At 37.2% G+C, this 25,280-nt stretch overlaps 2 protein-coding genes and 1 pseudogene across 3 annotated transcripts; 2 read left to right on the top strand and 1 right to left on the bottom strand.

Moving 5' to 3' along the window:
* Window positions 1-10,025: 10,025 nt before the first annotated feature.
* LOC137715869 (probable ribosome biogenesis protein RLP24) lies at window positions 10,026-12,418 on the top strand. Of its 2 annotated transcripts, none has more exons than XM_068455221.1 (5): window positions 10,026-10,171; window positions 10,923-11,032; window positions 11,542-11,655; window positions 11,773-11,909; window positions 12,007-12,418. In XM_068455221.1, exons 2-5 carry the CDS (start codon window positions 10,952-10,954, stop codon window positions 12,161-12,163), a joined length of 489 nt encoding a protein of 162 aa, XP_068311322.1. In that variant the 5' UTR covers window positions 10,026-10,171; window positions 10,923-10,951; the 3' UTR covers window positions 12,164-12,418. The 2 variants fall into 2 exon arrangements, with proteins under 2 accessions (XP_068311322.1, XP_068311323.1); XM_068455222.1 differs by having other exon boundaries at window positions 10,028-10,198.
* A 1,002-nt stretch (window positions 12,419-13,420) lies between these two features.
* LOC137714351 (2-carboxy-D-arabinitol-1-phosphatase-like) lies at window positions 13,421-19,208 on the top strand (annotated as a pseudogene).
* A 660-nt stretch (window positions 19,209-19,868) lies between these two features.
* LOC137714352 (uncharacterized mitochondrial protein AtMg00810-like) lies at window positions 19,869-20,222 on the bottom strand. The gene has a single exon (XM_068453589.1). The coding sequence runs from the start codon at window positions 20,220-20,222 to the stop codon at window positions 19,869-19,871; it is 354 nt and encodes a 117-aa protein (XP_068309690.1).
* Window positions 20,223-25,280: the final 5,058 nt, after the last annotated feature.

Here is a 25,280-nt window from a genome sequence, read left to right on the forward strand (position 1 = left end):
TTCTGTCAATTTGACCGTTAAATAATGACGTGAAAAATGTAAGACCCACATTTTTACTGATATAAATGTCAAGTTTGAGATACATGGACAAGAAACTAATAAGAAAAATTGTAAAATTAAAATAAAATTCACAATGTTGGCTCTACATGTCATCAACCCACTTCGATGCCCAATTCCCAGCAAATCCCTTTCCCATTCTCACAATCTCCCTCTTCGTCGGCTCATTGCCACAGCAAGTCACGATGATCCTCGACACCAGCAGCGAGCTCAAAAACTGCTACAAGATACGAAAGTTACTTGAGCTATGAGTTTATTATGTGACCCAAAATTGAGGTGATAAAATATAATTTGTCCTAATTACTATCTCGAATATCTTTAAAGCTCAAAAACCTTCTTTTGAAATGGGGGTGAGTAAATAGCCTCTTTAATGTTTAAGAGCTCGTTTGGATGTGCTTTTCAAATGACTAAAAGCGCTTTTGGTGAAAATGTTTTTGGAACCAATCCTTAGTAAAAATGCAAGTAAATTTAGAAAATCACTTAAAGTGCTTAAGGCAATTGGTGCTTCTTGTAGAAAGCACTTTAAGTGCTTTTGGAATCAAAAAATATTTTCTCTAAAAGCCCTTTCAGTCATTTTAAAAGTACATCCAAATAAGACATAATTCAGTACCATTAGACAAAATTATATAGACAATGTCATACTCCTTAATCAGATTAGATGGGATTGAAAGGGTTGTCAAAGTTTATATTTTAGGTATAAAGTTAGTAAAATAGATGCGTTCACGCTTTGCATGATTTGTCAGACAACTAACTTCCACACAAGGCAGACCTATAAATAAATTAATTGAATTGATATGTATAAGGAAATTTAAAATTTCATTCAATCAACCATGCAATAAATAATATCCAAAATTTTAAAACAAATAATCCAAACAAAGGAAATTGTTCAAACAAACCAAAAAAATTAAAGGGGTTTGGTCACTAGGGAAACTCGGCCACATGTCTAAAAATCTAATCTTTCATTAAAGCTGATGCCTTTTGAAAATCAAAAATCTCCAGGGTAGTATCTTCAGGATTCTCCACTTGAGCAACATTAGTCTCAATCATCTGAGGACATGAGTGATACTCAGTTATAGCATAAGCGGAGGCTCAACAAACACGGGACCAATGGTCCTTGACACCACAGCGATGCACATATCTGCTTCTATGGTGGCAGGTACTTTGCCCTTATTCTTTAAGTTTGAGACTTTAGGAGTGAGGTTGTCACCCTTTGAGGCTTGGTTTATTCCCTTGCATGGGTCATTGCTCTGTAAACCTTGGGCCTTTGACTTAAGGTTTAAGCCCTTACTGCACCTACCACGCCTATGGCATCCGTTTAGGCCTCGATTCATATTGGCATGTGCTTCAAGCACAACAGTTGAGCCAGTAGGTCTAATTTGATAATTTGTCATCAACAACTAGTTTTGCTTTTTTGCAAGTAGTTAGACAAAGATCAAATTCGAAAAGTTTGTAATTCTTGTGCCCTATATTGTTACTTTAGGCCAATACTGGTGGTATGAAAACTTGAATAGGTTTTCTCTAGGAGATTTTGTTTAGTTAAGTTCTCTTTAAAAAACTCGAGAAGTGATTGGATTCAACAAACTTCAGAATTGTATTCATTCATAGACTTCAAGTATTGGAAGCGTAAATGCTATTAGTCGTGTCTTACTTCAGGCAATAAGATATATATGTAATGATCAAAGAGCTCTTCCAAAGTGAGCCATAAAGCTCTTGAATCTTCTTCAGTGGAGTACTTGATTTGCCGGGTACTTGGCCAAGAGTGCGTCATGCATATGGCTTCGTATAAAGATTATGGTGGTTGTTTTTTTCAACTTTGCCAACCAGGTTATCTGGATCAGCTTGAATGGTGGCCCTAAGACTCTTTGCAGTAAGGTGGAACTTCACATCATGGACCCATTTCAGGTAGTTTCTTCCTGAGACTTCCATAGCATAAAGTCAAGTTTGTTCAAATTCGACATGTTGCTATAACCAAGGGAACAGGGTTGTGATTAGTGGAATGAATGAAAAAATCGTCCATACACACGAAGTATAACATTTAGGTTCTGTTATACATGTTTTGGTTTAACTTTACATGAAAATTGCGGGTTTCATAGGTGTAGTGTATTAAGTGAACTTTAGGTTTCTATGGCACTTATTCGAAACTTTGGGTTCGAATTTATGAACTTCAAGTTCATTGGAACCTGCAAGCAAACGCAATATATACAGAACAATAATATATAAAACAACAAGTAAATGAAGTTTATAGGGCCAACTATGTGAGATGTGTCACGACCCATAAATTGGGGCTGATTAGTTACTGCTGCGCTGCAAGGCAACATAGGGAACGGGCAGAGAGCAGAAGCTCAGAAACTGGGCTATTTTGGTTGGTTTAGTAGAACAAGGTCACAATGGGAGCCGAAACAAGAAGCAGTGGTGCCCAAGCCCAAAAACTAGGTTGGGTTCATGTGGGCCGAGTGCAAGGGAAGCCCAACATGGCTCAAGTAGACTAGAAAACAGCCCAGCGAGGCTGGGTGAGGTTTCACCGGAGAATCTAGTGGCGCCGCGACAAATGACGATGATCTTAACCCAAAAAGGTTGATGTGAGTCATAAGTTTGTCTAGGAACCTTAAAATTGCAACTGGGAAGAATGTCTAGATGTCGAGGTCCAAATTCATGGAGATTCGAATTAAATCTCACAAAATCTCAACTAGATTCGACGTGAATCTCAAATTAAATTGTCAGAGACAATGAGATTTCAGCAAAAGAAAGATTGCAAGGAGAGGGTGCATTAAAGAGAGAGAGAAAGAGAGGATAGTGCTCCACGAAATTTGAAAATACGTTTCCCTTGTGTCAGTGCCTTTTTTTATAGTAAACCATAAACAGAGATACTTGCTCTCCAAGTAATACAAAACCTAAGAGGATAGAATCATGAGGTTATATTGGAATCCTAAACCAAATCGACTAAGGATTTACAAAATCACACAACATTAAATATTAATTACAACAATTTCACTATTTTTCTTCTTTTGTTAAAATTTTAGTTCTTCAACTAAAAATTAATTAAATATTTGTTGTGCATGCTAGTAAAATGCATGTGACATGAGCAAAAGACAAAAGATTAATTCACAAACTCATATAACCCTCAGAACCTATATTATTATGTTCATTATGATATCCTTTATGATTGGGGTTGTTTGTACCACCGTTGATGGCGTAAAAATCATGAAGGGAATTTTTTATGATCGTCACGACAACCATGTTGAAGTTGACATGATTTCTAATAATTTAGTCGGGCAAGCTTTGAGGAGTATGGAAACGCCCAATTATGCTCTCACTCTAATATCCTAATGGTTTATTAAATGATGAATGTAGGCTTTGAACCTGTTGTCCATATACAAACCTTCATTTCTTGGATAAGGTCCTGTCATTACCTGTTTTTTTTTTTTTTTTTTTTTTTTTTTGCTTTTAACCAACGATATTATTTACATTAATAAAGAAATGAATGAGCTTAGCCTCACAATGTGCTAACAATAATATGGTTCAAATTCGTTTTTGCGCGAGAATCAAAGCTAAGAGCTCTCACTTACAAATAAAGAGGAATATCACTATACCGTAGTATTAAATGGCAATCGCTCAACGTAACGATAGAAGAACAAAGTCTTGAAATGCAATCGCTCTACAACCCTCTTCATACGACACTTAATGCTTACTTTGATGTACATGACAATTATTTATTTATATAACAATATACTTTGTATAATTTAAGGTTTAATAGCAGATTCACATGTCCGTTAACATCATGCTTTATTAAGCTTAAGGTCTTAAACTAATTAAGGTGGGACCTTGCCCTGACAATCTTGAACACAATTATCTTTCGAGGAGTTTTTCCATTATTCATATTATTCCATATTTAAAAAACATATAAATCATTTAAGCGCAATAACTGCGCCAAGTGCTAAATTAATCCAACAGTTCTCTTCAAGTTCGCTTCTTTCGGTGTTTATACAAATAGATGTTGATAGTTTTTAGGGTGTGGAACTCTTTAAAGCTTATCGAATTTGTAGGATTATTTTATCTTCCAAAATGTGCCAAAGTGGGTTTTTTTTCTTCCTGAAGTACCAAAGTGGTATTAACTATGGTTTTTTATTTCACATGGGAGCCGTTTATTCTTGACCTCATTAGTCTATCGCCAAGAACTTTCTTGCTCTATTGAGATTTTTTAGCCATTGTCGTTTCGTTTATTCGTCAAGGTAGTAACTCTAATATATGTTTTTTTAGCCATTCTATGACTTGTGTCAACTTATAACATATTTAGAGCTTCAAAGTGAAACTAAGAAGAATAAGGTGGGTATAGCCTCATAATGAGCTAATAATAATGTGATTTAAATTTGCCTTGACGAGAATCGAACCTAAGACCTTTCACTTACAAGTGAAGAGGAATATCACTAGATCGTAGTACTAAATGGCGGGAAACAATATTTTATTTTGACAAACAAAAGGACGGGTGGAGTAAAATGGGTCTATAGAGAAACTATTGACAAACAACTTTTAACATAAGTTTATATATATATATATATATATATATATATATATATTTTTTTTTTTTTTTTAAACAAACGATATTATTACACTAAGAAAGTGGGGGTGTATTTAGTCTTACAATGCGCTAAAATGAGTTTATATTTTAACTATACCATAAAATAAAATGGGTCTATAGATAAATTATTGAACTATCAATCAACGATAGGTAGATCAAAATAGTAAATGGTGTCATGGGATCGGAATTGAAAAGAGTGATCACAGAACGATGAAAATATAGTGAAGGGTGATTGTGGCCTTCGACAATGTCAGGCGAAGTGCCTGCAGGATGAGTTTAGGTTTGTCGAAGAGAATAAAGGGACTATGATGTTGTCGTTGACGACATCACCCTCTTCTTCCGATCACCATTTTCTCTCCTAAAATTTTTGTTCTTTGGAAATCCAATGAATCAATTCTCTTTTCACCCAATTCCACATGGACCTTTGTCATTGGTCGTTCCTGAAATTAGAATATTTTAAATTCTGTAAAAGGACTAGAATGCCTTTAAAAGCTAGAAGGTTAACTTTTGTTGACCATTGTGGCGTGACAAATATGACCTATTGTATAGTAATATAAAAAAAATTAAAAATATTTATGATAAAAGATTTAAGAGAAAACATTGGCTCAAGTTTGTCTTGTAACTTATACAATGTTTTATAGGATTTCTCCTCATTTATAAATAACAGTTTTTAGGTTGGAATCTCCACCTTACGTGTGACAACCCGTCCCTACTTTTACGATTTTATTAATTTTAAAAGAATGAATTGACAAAAATACCCTAGAGGTGAGATTGTTGACTTTTGTTGACTGTTATTTTGTGAGGTGTACGAGCCACTATTTTACCGTATTCTTGAAGTACTCGACAATACGAATGCGTAGGCGTAAGAGGAAATGAATTTGGAGCCACGATGAAGATTTTACGGAACTACGAAACGTGAAGGGCGATTTGGTAATTTCATATTTAGAGATATTTTGTGTCTTATTTTGTGAGCCACGTGGGGCCCACACCTCACTCTTCCCTTGCTCCCGTGTCCCCTTTTAGACCTTTGGGACCTATTCCTTACTGCCACCTCACATTGTCTCTCTCGGCCCTTTCTTCCCTCAAACTCACTCATTCTCTCATCTCTTCTGGTTCTCTCTCTCACTCTAACTCTCCTTCTCTCCGTCGAACCCACGTCGTGAGACTGAAACCACCGCCACCGAGGCCAGCGACCACCTAACCTTCACCAGTTCTCCCTCTTCTCTTTATCTCAAACCTCGAGGCCTTCTTTTTTCTCCCTGCGTTCACTGCACAGATGTAATCAAATCGTGATGCATCCACCACAAGCGGCGATGAGATGTCGTAAATTTCCGATGAAGGTGAGTCGGAAATACCTTGGGATGAATATCTCTAGTTGCTCAGTGTAAATCTAAGTGTGATAAGTGATTTTGGGTAGGTTTTATGACAGAAATAGTTTGGAAAAACTATTTCCCAGCTTTCCAGAGAAGGACTCGTGGATTGCAGGCCTTTTTCGGCCACTTTCTGTCCACAACTGAGAACAAAAATGGGATAATTCAAATCCCTACCCTCCTAGCTTCATTTTGGTAGTTAAATGGTGAGTTATGGTTGAGATTTGAGCTTGAGAAGCTATCCCAACCAACCATCTCAGAAACCAATGACCGGACCCTCGACGGGGATTGGGTCGACTTGTTTCAAAAAAAAAAAAAAAGGGCCCAGACCCATGACTCGTTAACCCTAACCCAGATCCGACTTAGCCCAAACCTGGATACGACCTGGATCCATTTCAGATTTGGAATATTCCATCTGAGAATGGAATATTTCATTAAAGTTAACTGTTGACTGTTAGTTGACTTTTTTCAAAATTTTCTTGGAAACCCTCATAGGCTAATTTCGACGTCTCGAGTCCATTTTTGATATCTATTTAGTGAAATTCTAAAGTTTTAACATAGATAACCATTGGGGCGTCTCAGTTGGCTTTTTAGGGTTGACCATTAACTTTTGGTTGACTTTTTACAAAATTTGCAGGAGGACCCTTCTTAGCGTATCTTGACATTCTAGTTCCAAATCTGCACTCCGTTTTTCCAAATTTAATCGTTTTAGTTGAGTTTTACTAATGGGTCCTAATATTCTACTTAAGTGCAATTACTATCGGAGACTCCGGCTTCCTAGCTTGAACGGATGTGACATCGCATGTACCTGTGAGCAGTGCTCTAAAAATTGGCCTAGGCGGCCGTGGGGATTAACTCAAAATCAGGATAGGGATTAAGCGGCCGCCGAGACGGCCTAGGCGGCCCTTAGGCTGCCTAGGTGGGTCGTTGAGTGGCCTAGGTGGTCTAGGAATTTCGGTTTTGTTATGTTTTCAAGAATGCAGATCACTTTTCTGGGTTTCTTCTGGTTCTCGGTTTGGCGAAGAGGAAAGATGAAGATGATTACTTTCTCTTTCTTCCTTTCACACCACGTGACCACTCTACATGTTATTCTTATTTAATTTTTTTTCTTAGTTTCTCTCCAATCAAATTTGGACACCTAGCATTAAATTACTTGCTTTTTGTAAAAAGCCATAGGCTATCAGTCCTAGCTCATAAAAACTGATGGGGTATTAGGCTGAATGTCATTAACAATAAGTATTGGTGCAGAGTCCCATCTTTATGCATCCTAGTGTGCCTTTTCCACATCCACATATTTGACACCTTTATTTCTCTTTAAATTCAACATAAATTAATATGATCTCTAAAAATATTTTGCAAATTATTATGAACCACCCATATTGTCATCAAAATTTTCTCTTTATTATGAACCACCCAACCCACTACGTGAGATTTTTACTTTTTTTTTTAAAAAAAATTACATATAATCTTTCAAAATGTCTTAAGTTATATGACATATATGTTTAATGTGTTTTTAAATTTTGGATTTGTTAAATAATTTTTTTGTATTTTATCATTCTTTTATTATCTTATCCATGAATTTCATACAAGTATAATTTTTTGTAAGTGTCAATATGCACTTATTTATAAGATATACAAGAAATTTACCTAAATCCACCTAGGCCGCCTAGACCCTGCCTAGCCGCCTAGGCACTAGGCGCCAGCGTGTCGCCCGACTAGCACCTAGTGTTTTTTAGAACCTTGCATGTGAGTGAGTCTTTTCTTTTATATAATATATGTATAATTGTTAGTTTCTATTTATACATTTCTTAAAGATTTTTCTATAGTACGTCTAGATTAGTGTGACGTTTATTAGCGCAATGATAGAAATTATGAAGTTATGCTACGTCCTACGAGATGCACAATTATGCGTATTATTATTGATACCTTAATTATATTTATGGCCATGAATAATATCACGGTGACGTGAATTATCAATTTACCACTGTATGATTTTATTTACGTTATCTGCTCATCATTGCTGTATCGGTGTTAGTACTCCCCCGGGCTAAGGCCAATCTTTCACGTGTATGTTCACTTCGCACCATACGCTCACTTTGGATCCATTGTAGGTGCCAGTCATATCCTAGATTGCTATAGGCAATTAGGACTTGTATGTGATGCGTATAACGCTAGTCTTTACGTGATTGTAGTAATAGAGTGTAAATCATTATTACACCGAGTTCTGTTCATGTCAGAATACCTCTCCATGAACTCGTGTGTCAGCATGTGCCGATGAACACTCGATGTGATATATTTATTTCTGTGAGATATTGGGATTTCTAGAAGTTATATGCTTATCTACGAATTTTGTGATGTATTGAAGTCTTGAGATATTGCAGGCTATGGTAAGTATTTTCATACTATACGTAGTATGTATATTTTGGAAACTATACTTGTTTTACAGTGAGGGGTTATAAAGTTTTGAAAAAGGTTTTTATAAAACTTTATTTTTAGACCCACTCACCCTTATTTTTCGTCCCTCTAGGTTTAGTAGCTGAGTTTTCGTGTCGACGAGAATTTTTGGCAAATCTTGGTATAGATGGTTACCTTTGATGGTATGATTCTCATCATACTTTACTGTACTTTACTTATGCTTTGACATCACGTGTGAAATGAATTCATTCCAGCTCACAAGCGCACTTTTATATTTAGGCACTTTTAGGTTTAAATTTATTCACATTTTCCACATCATTACACTTTATGGCTACATCACCATTCTGGTGTCGGCCAGCACAGCTCGATTCGAAGTCCAGGTGGACATTTTGAGTCGAGGCGTGTCATTACGCATTCCATAATAGTTTGAGTGAGTGTGATACATATACACATAGGAATCAGGTAACCTGATTTTGTTATCTATAACACTATTGCTACATTAGTGTGAAAACAAAATCGTGAGGGAATGGTAAGCCCAAAGCCGACGATATCGTGCTACGATGGTGGAGTGGGCCCGAGAAGTGATCCGCCCCAGGCCGAGATGTGACAAGTTCAACATATAAGTATCACACTCAAATTTTCTAATTTACCGTGTAAATGTGATTTCTACGTACATTCAATATATTAATTTCCCGATCACTTTTTTTTTCTGACTTACGATAAAGGCCTGACTATTAAAATAAGTGCTCTATTTTAAAGGAGGATAATGTTAAGACCAACTTCAATGGTGGGTTAAAAGCCAAATTACCCCACAAAATTTCCCTCTAAATCTACTCCAACCCAATGGGAAATTTTGGGCTAAATGCTAAATGCTAAATGCTAAACCAATGCTCAGGTTGGCCAAATAGCCCAGGTTTAGTAGATGGTCTTAGACCATCTCTAATGGTTGGGCTAAAAACCAAATTTTTTAGCTCGGAAAATTTAGCTTTTAGCCCAGAAATAGCTTTTCTGCTCCAACCGTTTTAGCCTAAAATTTTAGCTTGAGATTATTAAAGAATGAACTTAGGCTATTTTTTTGTTAAATTAAATTTTAAAAAAAAAATAAATATGTAGACTATCGTAAATTAATTTTATGAACATTTTAATCTAAAAAAATTTAAATTCCGATAAATATTGGGTAGAGTCCACCTCGATTTCTGGGCTAAATTTCGGGGAGAATTTGGCATTGGTTTAACATTTAGCATTTAACTCAAAATTTCCCCTTGGGTTGGAGTGGGTTTGGAGGAGAATTTTAGGGGGTAATTTGGCTTTTAGCCCACCATTAGAGTTGGTCTAAAGAGATCAAATTTTAAATCAAATAATGTGGTACAAATAGAAAATAAGTATATTAATAATTCAATCATCAACAATCGTATAATTTGATTTACAATTTTTTTGATCAAATGATGTGGTACAAATAGAAAATAAACATATTAATAATTCAATCATCAACAATCATATCATTTGATTTACAAATTTAGTTTGAAAAAATTTGGTTCCCCTAAAAAAAGGTCAAGATTTTTTCAGTTGTCATGTAAACCCTAATTTCCCAGCCCAACTCTTACTAAAACCCCAAACTCGATTCATCTCTCGTGTTACCCACCACCTCTCGTCTCCTGCGACGCCTCTTGCAGGCGCTTCACCCTCTCCCACCCTCGTCTCTCTCTCTCTCTCTCTCTCTCTCTCTCTCTCTCTCTCTCTCTCTTCTCAGTCGGTGAGTTCTCTCCCTCTCTCTCATTAGGTAATCTCAATCGATTCTTTGATGTCACTTATAAATTTCGCTATGTTTTGCTTTCGTGTTTGTGCTGTTGGAAATGTCATTCACTGCTTGATATTGGTTGATAGGCTAAATGTATGTTCAAATTCATGTTGAAAATTTTGCTTTTTTCTTGCCCCCTCATATTCTTCTGGGGAAAAATTGAAAACTGGCTACGAATTGAATTATCTGATTTAGAATAATGCCCAAATTAATATTGATTCAGTTTTTTCCTGTGAATTTGAATATTGTTGGCTAAAATTTGTAAGTAATATTTCTGCTTGACTTATCTATGCCATACGTGTATCTGAATTTTTGAGTTTTCCTGAATCACTGTATCGCATTGTATTGCTCTACCTGTTCCTGTTTCCGGTGGCGCAGTTGAGATTTTATTTTTTGTCCACTATGTTGCTGGTTTCCATTCGTTAACTTTTTCGTAGCAGTGGGACTTTAGAAGAATAATATTAGAGCTAACATTGAGATTTGAGAATGTATTGCTCTTTTGATATATCAAATCGATCTAATGCCTGCTAGATTAATGTGGATGGAGAGTATATGTGATACTGCTCGGCAAAATCATTGCAATCATTTAGGTCGTTATTCATGGATGGATTTGGATAGACGAATAAAGGGGTTCCATGTACTTTTATAATAATTGATGTGGTTGGTTGTGAATTCTTAATGATGGTGTACTTAATTTTTTTCCCAGAAAGTAGGACTATATGATCTAAGGGAACAATGAGGTTGGAAAAGTGCTGGTTTTGTTCCTCTACCGTATACCCTGGACATGGGATTCAGTTTGTTCGCAACGATGCAAAGGTAAAGTTGTTATCTACTCTCTACTAAAGCACAAAAGTAGTTGTATTCTAATTGTAGTAATCTCATCATGGACTATGACAGCCATACAGATGCACTCGTGAGCCTTAAGTTTGAAAATGTTACTCATTTAGTCCTGAACAGCTGAACCTATATGGTTTTCCATTCCTATAATCAAACAGTGCCTGATTTACTGTTGGTTAAGTCAGCTTAGATTAGTTTTAGTTTACATGGTTATGTCAAGGATGCTATTTATATTAATTCCATTCGGGGTTGACGCTACGATGAGTCAATTTATTTGGCACTCAGTTTGGGGTTTTGTTTTGGACTGAGGTCCCCAAGTCGGGTTAATTTTTTGATCTTTTAGTTCAGATTTACTCCAGAAATAGTTTGCATTTTCTTAGCATCTTATGCTTTCACTGTGAAACGGATGATGGTTTCTGATACCACTCACGTTGCTGCTGAGGCTATATTATGTGTGACCGGATAACCTGACACCATTCCTCTTCTAGATTTTTCGATTCTGCAGATCCAAATGCCACAAGAACTTTAAGATGAAGAGGAATCCGCGAAAGGTGAAGTGGACTAAGGCCTATAGGCGGTTGCGTGGAAAGGACATGACGCAGGTAAACTAACTTTGATCTCTCTTAATCCTATTATTGTTACAGACATTTTAGTAAATATCGTTTAATTGCTTGGGTAATATCCTGTTAGTTATGTTACTCTTTTCTTTCTATCTGCAGGACTCAACCTTTGAGTTTGAGAGAAAACGAAATAGGCCGGAGAGATATGACAGGAGTCTTACAGAAGACACTCTGAAGGCAATTAAGAAGATCGATAAAGTCAGAATCGAGAGAGAGGCCAGACACCACAAGAATAGGTACATTCCTCCTGTTCCATTTTAACCTTATGTAGAAAACAGTCAAACCTGTTTTTGGTTTTCTTCATCTTACGAAACTTGTTAAAAACTTATGCAGGATGAAGGGCAAGAATGTCAAAGAGCAAAATGAGAAAAGGAAAGAGATTGACCATAGCCTCCACTTGGTCATATCTCCGATTGCGCAACAGCAAGAGCCATCACTCGTCAAGGTTTCCCAACCGCATCTCGAGAAACAAGTTGCCATGGAGGAGTAAATTTATTGTTTCAGCAGTCATGGTTTTATCCGTCTCTTTTGCATCCACAGTTTCAACAAGTAGCAAGACGATTGTTTCTGTGTGGATTGAAGTTTTGGATCCCGTTTTCCTTCTCATGAATTTGTAGTGTCGGATCTAAATCATGTTCGTCGAGTCCCAGGTCTGTTGTAAAACGTTTATAACAAGATGGTCTATATGTAAGTTTTTGAATTTATGGTCCAACAGTTTTGGGACTTTATACATTTGATTTGAGCAGTTTTGGGAGTTATATTTGCATAGGGATTGCGTCAAGTCAATTTGAAGAATTCATATCAGCCATATCCCAGTCAATGCACCTTCGTTGATATGGGAAAAACTTGGGTGTTACTGTGATACCAACAGTTACATTCTGGTAAACGAATCATTTTAATACGCTGTTTAGTTAAGAGCTCACTTTTCAAGGCCCGACGGCTGCCTTTTTATTTCATCCTGATGCTCTCTCTTGGACATGAACCATTCAAAATATAGCCTGTTATTTCTTTTGCCCATAGCACCTCATTGAACATGGGAGCATATGGAACGTTTTGGTTCGCAACCCTTAATTGGTGACGAGCATTACCATCATATTAATTGGTTTGACAAGTTTAAATTTTAAAATTTGTGCCGGAAGTAGGTGGTTTTTTCCACAGTTATGGAAAGTTGTGCCTTTGCATTTCGGTGCAAGTTCAAACCACGTTGGCAAAGAAAAATATTTGTGCAGGAAAACGATCAAATCACTCATCCAACGATAATGAATTGTGGTGATGCTTACAAACATGCAAAAATGCACCCTTGAACATGAAGCAATATAACTTTGAGAGTGCCACGTGGTATTAGCTTCCCACAAAATTTTAGATGCACCGCTGTATTTTTGGATTTTTTAACCCTTGAATTTTATTTTTTATATTTTAAAACAAAAATGTAACGGTTAAAGCAACTGGAGTAACTGATAATCCGAAGTATCAAGGAAGTCCCCTTAGCTTCTCCCTCATCTCCCTGGCCCACAGAAGCAACGGTAACCAAACAAAAACTCCTCCAATTGATTTTTCCAACTCTTAAGCGCCAAACAACCAAATCACAAGAAACAAACACTTCCAAATCCAAATGCTAGATTATGATCTCACTCACTCCCACTCCCTTTCTCGTCCACAGCACAAGCTTCGCCGTCATTTTTGTCTTTCTGACCCCAAACTCTACAAGGGTGCACCCTAGCACTGGTAGCCTCCCTTTCAGGATCCGATGCTCTTTAGCCGGTTTGGCCGTGCAGGAGGCGCCCAAGTCCTCCGAGGAGAGGGAGTTGAGCTCCGAGCTCTACGCGTCGATGCCATTCTCGGCAGTGACGGGGGCAAAAAGGCTGGTGTTGGTGAGGCACGGGCAGAGCATGTGGAACGAGTAGGGTAGGATCTAGGGGAGCTCCAATTTTTCCGTGCTCACCAAGAAAGGTGAGGCTCAGGCCGAGACTTCCCACCTGATACTCATCAATGATGCTCCAGGTTCGGTTTAATACCCTGAAAATTTAAATACATGAATTAGGTATTCTTAATTATGAATATGTGAAGAAAATCGAAAATAAATCGATTTATAGTTATGAAAATTTAATTGAGAAATTTTAAAGTTTTATTTCCAGGAATTTTTATAATTTATGAGGACGTATTTTATCCTCGCATATTTTATCATTTTTCTTGGCATACTTGGATGGAGTTCGATCTCATGAGCGTGTGGGCAAAAACCGTTTGTGAAACGGAATTATAACGAAGAAGTTATTAACGATTGAAGTGGAGGGCAAAATAGGCATTTTACCATTAAATTGAAAGGCTCTAGAAAATCTGGAGCAATGGGATGATGCCACGTGTGTGGCTGTGAGGAAGAGAAGATTGCGGGAAAGAGAAGGAGGGAGAGGGTGGACCAATGAGGAAGGAAGAAATGAGGGGAAGGGAGAGAAGAAGGAGACATTGAATCATGGATCCCTCACCCAAATCGTGCGACTCGACCCACTATTTCGGCGGCTTTCCGTGGCTTTCCACCATTTTTTCTGATGATTTGGACCAATCCACCACTCCTAATCATCATCTAGCCCCTCCTTCCATTTCCACCAAAAATTAGAAGGATTTTGGTTTTATTTTAGTGGAAAACACCCTGACAGTTCATGGGTGTCGACAACAATTCCGCCATTTCTGCATGTACTACCATTGACCACCACCTTTGTTCAACTCCCCTTAAGGCTTGGATCAAAGCCCAAACAAGTTTGGGGGTGGCGGAGCTACGATTTCGACGAATCGAGGACATCCAAATTCTAGGGTTCCGACTGGTTCGAGGAAAATCCGAGCACTTCTCGTTCGAACTAGGGTTCGGTCCAGGTATGAAAAATGTTCCTCTCCTTTAGTTGTACATTCCTACAAAATTTGGTAATTTTGGGAAATAGTTAAATTTTCCGGATAGTAGGGGCGGCTAACCGCCACCCACGGTGGCATGTGGCCAGTGGGCCGATGCTGACATTTTGTGCAAATTTTGATCTTCTAAATATGAATTTGGTATTCAATTAATGTGTTTCGATTATTAAACCCAATGTTGGTTATTTCGGTTACTTGAATGTCCTTGGAAATGGATTGAAAATGCAAGGTGAACTACGAAAGGCTTGATCCCGCATCAAGGGTACATAGGCAATCTAACAGGGTTAGATGCAGCCTTAAATAATTGAGATTAATCCTTTGTTGGGAATTTGAATTAAGAAAATAAATTTGGTGATTAATTGTAAAATTAAATCTTATGTTTTGGTAATTAAATTTTGGTTATAGATTTTGTGAGTGATTAATAAATTTAGATAAAGAAATATAAATTATGGTAGTTAAATAAATAAGATTTTAATTTGGCCTATCATCGCAATTATTTTCCGAAATAAAAATTTTCGGGTCGGGGCGTTGCATTTGACTTGCTGCATTTTTGATTAGTTTTGTAGCTTATGTAATGCCCGAGAAACAATTGAATTGTTAGGAAAATAATCCCCAAAGAAAACCTGAGGAAAACGGAGTATTTGGAGCAATATCCAATTGAATTGTTATGTCAGGCTTTAAGAAAATAGATTCCGTACTAGTTCGAGAGTAGTCGGAGCCAAATAAGCCATCTTGTTTCAGCCCATTTGAATATGCATAATTGTCATGCCACATTTTAAATTGTAAGGTTTTGAAAAATTAGTAACTCAAAGAAAACCTTAGCACGATATTAGAAAGCGCAATTTGGAGTTCGAATTCCTAAAACGAAACACAACCTTCCAAATTGTGGAATTCCATATGTTGGGCTCTCTTGTGAAGCAACAAGCTACACAACCACCCTCACTTTTTAAAATTTTCCATTCGAAAAATCAGGATTGGGAACATAGTACTTTAGGGTTTTAGTTCAGAGCAATTGTGGTGTAAGTGTGTTGGATTTCATCCCATGAGTTGAGGGTGGATCACCGTATATTTGCCTCAATCGACTGTACCAGGTATTGGGCATCTTTACTGATGAAAAAGGATGTTGATTACATTCGCCATCATGGTAATTACCTATGCTGCTGGTATGAGCTATAAGTATGAAGACAACAAACATCTCCCTCTCTGTCTCTCTTTCTGTTGTTTAAATTTATTCGCGTAGTTCATGAAGCTTTTATTGTTATGTAGGTTGTGTAAGTGGATATGTTGTCCTCTAAATGATATTGCAATGTTAATGTAGACCCCAAGCTCACCAGTTGCTGGTGGAAGTTCATGAGGAAGGAAAACAGGTAAGGGATTATACTTGTTTGTCATGGATCCACACAGAGCGACATAGAGGTATGAGGAGAACATTTGAAAGTGCTGTGTGATTTTTTTGTTGATATATTCTCACTTCTTTTGTTGGTTTGGTTGAGTATAAATTCAAGGTTGGACTGTCAAGAGAAACCACCAAGCTTTATATTCCTCATATATGTTTCTGAATTATCACCTCCGATGTTAAACAGACCGGTTTTCCTTCGACCAACGATCAACCAATGGACATGTTTGGGGTTATGAAGGTACTCCACCAACTGTTTATTTTATTTTCACAATTTCATATATCACTGTCATATGATCGGAATTTGATGCACTTTTCGCAGACACATTACGGTCCCAAAAAACTGTGGCGCTACTTTTGGATTTGGAAGTGAGTTCTATAGTTAGCAGTAGTCCAAAGAAAGCTTGTGTTGAAACAGCAATTGCCATCTCCAAAGTAAGTTCATCCTAGATGTTCTCAAGTCAGTTTGTAGAATACTGTATTCCCTCTCTTTTTTTCTTCCTTATTCGACGAGACTAAAATTTCTATTAATTCCTTTTAGGAGGGGATTGGGGAAGAATTGGTGATCTAAATCCTCTTATTAAAAGAGTTATAAATTTTGCTCCCTAGTTAATTATATGCTAAAGCAATTGTAGGTGCAAGAAGTTGTAGATTGCTTGGATGTTGATTGTTTGCCACGTGACTTGGAGATAAAAGAGATGGAGAACCTTGATGTTGAAGACATCCTTCTAGGGCCGGCCCTGAGAATTTAGGGGCCCTAGACGGGTCTTTGAAGTGGGGCCCTAAAATTATCTGACCCTCAGTCTTATGTATAGTGATTATGTATAAAAAAGAATTCTCTAAATACATGAAAAAGTCTAGTTTTACATCAAATATCTTTAAAAATTAATATCAAAGAAGACATATATACAAAGATTACTTAAATAATACACGTCTCACATTTTTGGACTCAAATGTACCAAGAATTTACAGTCAACGATATATGATAAAGAGAGTAAATAACAATAAAACTTTGATTGATAGAGTAAATAACAACTAAACTTGATTGATGAATATAATAAGTTCAACAATGCCATGGTTCTTTTTAAAATCAACATTACACTAAGGCTTCGTTTAGCAGCTCGGATTGTATTGACTATTTCAGTCGGATAGGATAAATAGTCATTGGATAGTACTGACTAAATTTGTCTGACATTTGGTGCAGTATCGGACTAACGACCGTATTATTTATACTGTGTTTGATACTATACCGGATAGGAGGAATTCATAGTATTATTACTTTTAAGATAAAAATTGATGATTAATGGAAAAAAATGGAATTTTTTTTTTTTTTTTTTTTTACACATTCACGACCACCAAATGGGTCAAATTAAAAAAGAACAAAATCTTCCTTTATTGGGTTCAAAAAAAAAAAAACAAAAAAAATCTTCCTTTATTTAAATCAAACTTAAAATAAAATTAAAAAAAATTAAATTAATCTCTTCAGTCTTGTCTTCCCCAGATCTCTTCGTCGCACCCCCAACACCCTCACAAAAACCTGAAAGAGAAGAAGCTGAAAAATGGAGTCACACCTTTCGTCCACAAAACCTTTGCTTAATCAAATGTAGAAGCGAGAGATAAAGAGAGAGAAGCTCTATGGACTCCCATTGCCTTTTAGGCTCATCTTCTTCCCTATCCCTATACCCCAAACCAATACCCCTCACCAAAACCCAGCCAAAACCCCTCCCTCCATCCGTTGTCTCCTCCTTTCACATTTCACCCGTCGATGACGATGATGAAAACGATAAAACCCACAAATCCAATTTTGATTTCCTCAAGCTCTCTGTAACTCTGACAGCAATCTCCACCTCCCTCCCCCAAATCCCCACCGTCGTTAAGGAGAAAAAATGCGGGCCCAAGAAGTCTACCCCCAAAAAGTCCGAAGCTTTATCTCCCTAAGAACTCGAGTCATGGTCCTAGGGACTCCCCGTCGTCTCCAATCGAATTTTGTACACGCAGGTGTTGGCGCTCAATCAGGTGTCATGGAGAACGAAGTGCAAGAGAGAGGGAAGGGAACCAAACTAATAATCCACTCCTTTTGGAAGGCTTTGTTATGCAGGTGTATACCCTACTAAATAAGCAAACTGACTAAATTAATTCAGCAACTATTTAATACAAGAGGACACCAAATGATCGGGTTCGTATTATTAATCTTATCCGCTTCATTATGCAACCCACCAAACGAGGCCAAGATATTAGAATCATCTAGTTGAATAATAAATTATTGAAAAAAAAAACATAGTTTTGGTTACCTCAAATTACAATCTTCAAGAACATGTGAGAGTTGATTTAAACATTCAATAAAAATGGAGAAATCGGAAAGTAAAAGGAAAAAGAGGATTGCAAAGGGACTTAGGTTTTGTTACTTTATATGTTGAAGAGGAAGGCAAAAGAAACTAATGCGTCTATATACATTTGGACTAGGATGATGGCTATTTGTCATCAACTCCTTGATTAGGCTATTAATTTCAATTTTAAAAAATAAAAAAGAAACTAATGCTATAAGACGCAACTGCAAGTATCGAACTTAAACCCCTCAAGGAAAAACAGATGGCAAACTTCCACTACGCTAACAACACAACTATGAAGCTTTTTACTTCTGATATTTTTATATTATTTGTAGATTATATAAAAAAATTTGGGGGCCCGCCTTACCCGGTTTCCCTCAGAGCCGGCCTTGCACCGTTCAATGCTCATCTAAGGTGAGACATCTAAACTTGATGTTCATAATCTTTCTCTCTTGCTTAGATTCCAAGAAAGAATCACACTTTGTCATTCTTCAATTCCGGCTTCATTTTTCGATAGAACAACATATAGCATCAAACATAAATGTTTTCATCTCTTCTTTCATTCTTGGTTAATGCAATAAAGTCCACGAGGGTAGGGAAACAAGCTAGTCTTTTAACTTTGTACTAAAAAAACTTCGTTAAGAGTGGCCCTTGTTAACTTCGCCAATCGATTATTTTTGATTTTTTTTTTTTTTTTTTTTTTGCAGGATGAAGGTAATATTCTGCTTCTTCAGGCTGGATGGCTAAATGGATTAGAGGACACAGTCATGGGACATGTGTGGGATCAGTCTGAGAAGGCCTGGGAGTCTCTCATAAATGAACTAGACGCTAAAGCCAAACAAGAAAGAGTTGTTTTAGCTGTCTGTCATCCTGCATTGCACATAGCACAGATGGGGAATTGTTGTACAAACTAAGAACTCTAAATGTTGTAAAATATGTAGCTAGGTTTTTCACAGTCAATTGCATACCCCGTCAAGCTTGGGTTGCATGTATTCATAATATACTGAAGATTACATATAGGGTTTCAAACCTCTATTTACATGGAAGGTTTGAAATTTAAATATATAATCAGAGTGCTTAAGAATATTGACAAAGTCTTATGCCTAACAAACTGTTTAGAGATAAGAATTACAAAGAGAATAAAAGATTCAAACAGATTTGATTCTAACAGACCGAGGACTTTGTCTAACATCACCTCACAAGCTGATAGGATGAGAAATAACTAGAAGCTTGGAAATCGAAAGCTTAAACCTTGATGATGATATACCTTTCGTGAATAAATCTGCAACTTGATCATGTGAATAGATAAAATTAACAGAAAGCTCACCAAGAACCAATTTATCTCGGACATAATGATAGTCAACCTCCAAGTGTTTGGTTCGTGAATGAAACACAAGATTAGAGGCCAAGGCTATTGACGAAATGTTATCACATCATATATGTGGAAGAAGAAGAGGGAGCTACATATCACAAAACAAAGAACGCAACCATGAAAGCTCAGCTGCAGTATAGGCCAACTGCCTATATTCAGCCTTTGTGCTTGAGCGCGAGACTATTTTCTATTTCTTGGAGCTTTACGAAACTAGGTTCGAACCCAAGTATATACCGAAGCCTCCTTCTGAATGCCTTGTGTAAGGATCTCCTGCATAATCAGCGTCTGAAAACGCATTGAGATGCATGTTACCAGGTCTGTACAGAAGTCCATGATCATAGAGAGACTTAACATATTGCAGAATTCGTTTCACAGCCATCCAATGCGTATTGTTTGGAGCATGCATAAACTGGCACACTTGATTAACCGCATAAGAAATATCAGGACGTGTGATTGTGAGGTACTGCAAAGCACCCACAACACTTTTGTAATTATGAGTATCAGGATGCGGTTCACCATCATAAAGACTTAGTTTTAGATCTGCAGGAACTGGCATAGAGATAGGTTTTGCATCAACGAACTTGGTCCGCTTTAATGCATACTTTTTTTTGACTAAGATACATATGATTCTTCAAATAGCAGACTTCAATGCCCAGAAAATAATGGAGAGGCTCCAAGTCTTTCATAGAGAACAAAGTACTAATCTTCTTGATTAAGTGATGCATTTGGTGTGGGTTATTTCCTGTAAGTGGTATATCGTCCACATAAATCAACAAAATCAAATACACACCTCGTTGATTGAAAGCAAATAGTGAATAATCACATTTTGAATCCTGAAATCCCAAATGAAGCAAGAAATCTTAGAAGCGCTTAAACCACACTCGCGGTGCTTGTTTCAAACCATACAAGCTCCATTGTAATTTGCACACATGATTAGGGTATTGTTGATCAATAAAACCAAAAGGCTATTTCATATAGACTTCCTCCATCAGGTAGACATGTAAGAAGGTGTTTTGGATATCCAGTTGATGAACTGGCCAGCGATTTGAAACTGCAAGACTTAGCACCAGGAGAATGGTACTTTGCTTGACCACTGGACTAAATGTTTTACCGTAATCCATGCCTTGCTTAGCCGTTCTTATGTGTTTCGATGGAACCATCGGTGTGTCATTTAATCTTGTAAACCCACTTGTTTGGAAGCAAGTTCATGTGGGGTTTATAAGGAACAAGATTCCACATCCCGCACCTTTGTAATGCATTGAATTCTTGAACCATATCACTCCTCTATTCCTGGTGTTTAACTGCTTGGCTGAAACAAGTTGGCTCAACACTTTTATCATTAGTTACAACATGCAATGCATACTTGGATTGGGTTTTTGTATGCTAGTTTTGGGGCGAGTTTGCATAGAATGAACTAGAGTGGGAACACATGCAGGTGGCTGTTGAGGGATAGGTTCGGGGGCTGATCCTTGCTCACTTGGTAATCTTAGGATAGCGGTACTAAGGTTAGGTAGAATGGGGAAACCTACAATAAGATTGGATTCAGATACGTTATGGTTTTCAATGAAGTCTCTAAGGTTGTGCAGGGCTACTTATGTTAGGAAGTAAGGACATCACATGTGACTGAGAGACTATAGCTTGGGTCTCGGTGGTTGCAGGATATGGATGAGATAAACTAGGAAAAACAAATTAGAGTTCAGGTTGAGAAGAACTACCTGTGGTGTTGACGCCTTCCTTTGAAGGTGTAGAATCCTGGAATGGAAAAGAGTCCTTATCAAATGGGACACTGCGAGATGAAGAAACTCATATCGTGGATAAATCCAAGCATTTGTATCCTTGATGATCCAACGAATAACCTAAGAAAACATATGATTTTGACTTAGCTTCAAGTTTATTTTGTGTATAAGGTTTTAGCCACGGAAAACATCTACACCCAAACTCTTTTAATAAATCATATTTTGGTGTTCTTTGAAACATTTTTTCATAAGGTGACTCATTCGAAAAGAACTCGAGTAGGTAGCCTATTTATGATTTAAGTTGTTGTTTGACACGCATCAAACCAATATTTTGAAGGAATATGAGCATGAGAACACCTTAAAAAATCATCAACCAACAATAAATAATAGCGATATCCTTCAATTGAAACAATAGGTGAACACCAAACATCAAAATGCAAAAGTTCTAAAGGAAATTGCGAAACAAACTCTAAAACATTAAAAGGCAACTTGGTACTCTTGCCTAACGGACACGAATGACAAAACTTTCATTAGAGCTTCCACTAATTGGCACTTGTTTATTTACAATTAAAAATCTTATTATTTTAGACGCAGAATGGCCAAGATGAGCATGCCACTTCTATGTAGACACTCGAACGCCTACAAATGTTGAAAAGGGATATTTGGATGATCCACCACCATTTGGAAATGGGTATAACCCATTCTCACACCTTCCTTGGAAAAGCGTCCTCCGGGTTTTGAGGTCCTTAACAAGAAAAAAGTATAGGAAAATTAGGATATAACAATGGTTGGCAAGGGTAAATTTATGGGTTGAAATCAAACTTCTTGAGGCCGAGGGATAGTGTAACATATTATTCAAGTTAAAGGAGCAAGAATCAGTCATAATTGTATTTGAACTAGAATGTGCAATAGAGAGTCCAATATCATTACCTACTCTGCCAACGTTTTCATTACCATTATACTCATTGGGATTGACAAAGTTCTGAAGTTCAGGAGTAATATATGCGTTTGCCCTGGTATCAAATAACCAGAACCCATTTTGTTGACGATTAAGTGTGATCGAAGAAGAAGCCATAGCGGTGAGGCGCTTCCTTGGGATACAACCTTTGTAGGCTGCATTTATACGCTGATAGCAGTCTAGGGCTGAATGCTCTTCTTTTCCATATATTTGACAAGTTATACGACCAGTTCTAGAAACTAACCTTTCTTCGGCAGTTATCGTTGACTATTGTTGTGGGGAGCATACCCTTGCTGATTCACAGGAATGCCACGATTGGACCGACCAACACCATGTCTAGTTTTTTGAGAACGTCCACCACGTCCTCTTGTAGCCACATAAGTATTCACTGGAGTAGTTTCAACCAACGAAACAGTCGGCTCCACCATTCTTCTTTCAGTAGTGAGAAGAAGAGCTTTGAGAGTGGGATACGTGATAGGAGAATCATGTGCTTGTGCGGCATTCACGATCATTTCATAGATGAGCATCTCACATGGCAATTGGTTTTTTTGGAGAGTTCCCTACTCTACTAACGCTATCATCAAGTTATAGGTGAATAGACGTAGTTTTTTCACCGGAGTAAACTACCTTCATTTATATACAAATCTGCCCCATACATTTAAATGTAAACTAGATACTTCAGTAAATTTTTGCACTCATGCATGGATAATAGTTTAGACAAAGCTTAGCAACATAACATATCAAACTAGGTAGTAACACGTGTCTCTATAAATAAATTGCCACAACACATATGTGGGATAAGTCAGCTGGTCATGAGAGATGCCTCCCTTTTATTATCTTTCACCCAAGTTCGAATATCCCCTTCTTATTAGAATAATTTAGAATATCGATTTGTAAAAAACGAAAACAAGAAATTTCCATAAGTACCCACATTATTTCTTGACACGTTTGTAAGAACTTCAAACTAAAAGCCCACAATCTCTTCAGCCCAAATACGATGCGAATTGATCCAGCCCAACCCAATACAAAGCAGGACGTGAAATTGAGCTCAGCGTCCGTCACTCCTCGTCTCTGAAATTGGGGTTTTACAGAGGTTTTAGGGTTTCGAAACGAAACACACAGACGAACAGAGAACAAAAATGTCAGCTTCGATCGCCGGAAGATCGACAATTCTGCGCGCGTTTTGCCGAGCAGCAACATCAACAACAAGAACAAGAATTTCAGCAGCGCCATGCCCTTCGATTCCGTCCAATTTCATGGCTCGTCGCTCCTCTTCCTTAAGGTAGTTTCTTTCTTTGACATATGTATATATATTGTGTATATACACATTTGAAATGTATATGAATGTAATAATCTTGTTTATATTTGCATTGGAAGGCTGTTGCGCCGAGAATTGAGCTCTCTTCAACCTCTCCACAATGCAATTGCGTCCGCTTGCCTAATATCCAAGCTTCCGGCCCTGGCCACCTCCTCCGAAGGTCCCTAATGTCCTCATTTTCTATTAATTTGGTGTTTTTGCATCCATGTTTACGTCTTCCTATCCGTTTACCGGCGTGTCGTTTGCTAATTGTCATTCAGCCTGTAATCTTGTTATATGATGTCCATCCCTCGAGATAAGGCAATTAAAAAACGACACGTCCTTTAGGAAGGTTAATCTCTAACTAGAAAAGTAAATTAACAGGGGTAAATTTCATTGAATGCAGTATCATAAATTAGCATCCATTCTCATTGATTGGTTAAATTGTCTATACTGGATAAAGGATGGTAGCATTGTTATATGCACCGTGTTTAGTGACTATATCTCTCGCGGAGGTGAGACATACTTGCACAGGTGGGTTTCAGCTTCACAAGTAGTTTTGTTCAAAACTTAGGAATTAGAACTTAACGTGGGATGAGGAATTTAAGGGGAAAACTAAGCATAAACAAATATTTTTTGGGAACATTCTTGGTTTATGCTGTCAAAACCAAATGAAAAAAAAAAAAAAAAAAAAAAAAAACCAAAGGGAAAGAATCATATGGTAACATTACCTGATTTATGTGCTGAGATGTGAGTTTGAACTTTGAACTTTCGGTTTTCTTCTTTTACAGCTTTATTAGTTGTTATTGGGAGTTACCTGATGGTACTATGTTATTCTTTCTTCCCCTGGCCCACAGGCAGATTTGTGAACTATATCAGTCCTATCTAGGAGCATGTGCATGCTGAAATCAAGATTTCTTGTACTATTCTTGAATTTGCTGATAAGTTTCTTTCGAAAGTTGAAACGAAATGCTTGTCTTTCGAGGTGAACTGCTGAACACGCTTGTTTTGAATTAAAAAGCAAATCTTTTGCATCTCCTGAAATTCTTCTAGTTTGTTACATGGGAGTTCAATTTAACATTCACTAGTTAGATGATGTACTTGTATTGTTTTGAAGTAATGTCATGTTAAATTTGTATCAAAGTAATCAATAAAATATGAGATGAGGTGATGGTTTATTTTTGGGGAAAATACTTTTACTAAAAGGGATGTTGATGTTGGAATGATAAGGCCTAAAGTCTAGGTCTGAATTGTTCCTCCTTCATTTATTGGGTTGGAATGTCTGAATTGTTTGTGAACCTAGTCTTCCTTTTTCATAAAATTGATTTATGAGAGAAATTTTCGTATGAGAGATCGACATGTCTCTTTTCCTCTATTTGCTTAAGAGGCAGATATATTAGTATCTGTTAAACTGGCTGCTTTCTGTAGAGTTGCATGCAACTTTATGTAGTAGCAACTGGCAAGACGAAAAGAATGCAAAGTTATCAACTAGTCTTGCAAAGCGTTTGGTTACTAAGCAGTAGTTATTTACTATGTTAGAGACACGGTGGTTTGGGATTGTTGAAGTTTGTTGGCTTCCTATTTTAAGCACAAAGAGAAGGGTTGTCTCGGAGTTAAAAAGTT

Source organism: Pyrus communis, chromosome 14 (assembly GCF_963583255.1).
Source record: "Pyrus communis chromosome 14, drPyrComm1.1, whole genome shotgun sequence".
Lineage (NCBI taxonomy): Eukaryota > Viridiplantae > Streptophyta > Magnoliopsida > Rosales > Rosaceae > Pyrus > Pyrus communis.

Excerpts from the sequence above, each read along its gene's own strand:
- LOC137715869 (XM_068455221.1), top strand. The coding sequence starts at position 10,952 with ATGAGGTTGGAAAAGTGCTGGTTTTGTTCCTCTACCGTATACCCTGGA. Across the intron at positions 11,033-11,541 it reads TTGTTCGCAACGATGCAAAG|ATTTTTCGATTCTGCAGATC; the intron begins GTAAAGTTGTTA and ends TTCCTCTTCTAG. Across the intron at positions 11,910-12,006 it reads GCCAGACACCACAAGAATAG|GATGAAGGGCAAGAATGTCA; the intron begins GTACATTCCTCC and ends AAACTTATGCAG.
- LOC137714352 (XM_068453589.1), bottom strand. The coding sequence starts at position 20,222 with ATGCCAGTTCCTGCAGATCTAAAACTAAGTCTTTATGATGGTGAACCG.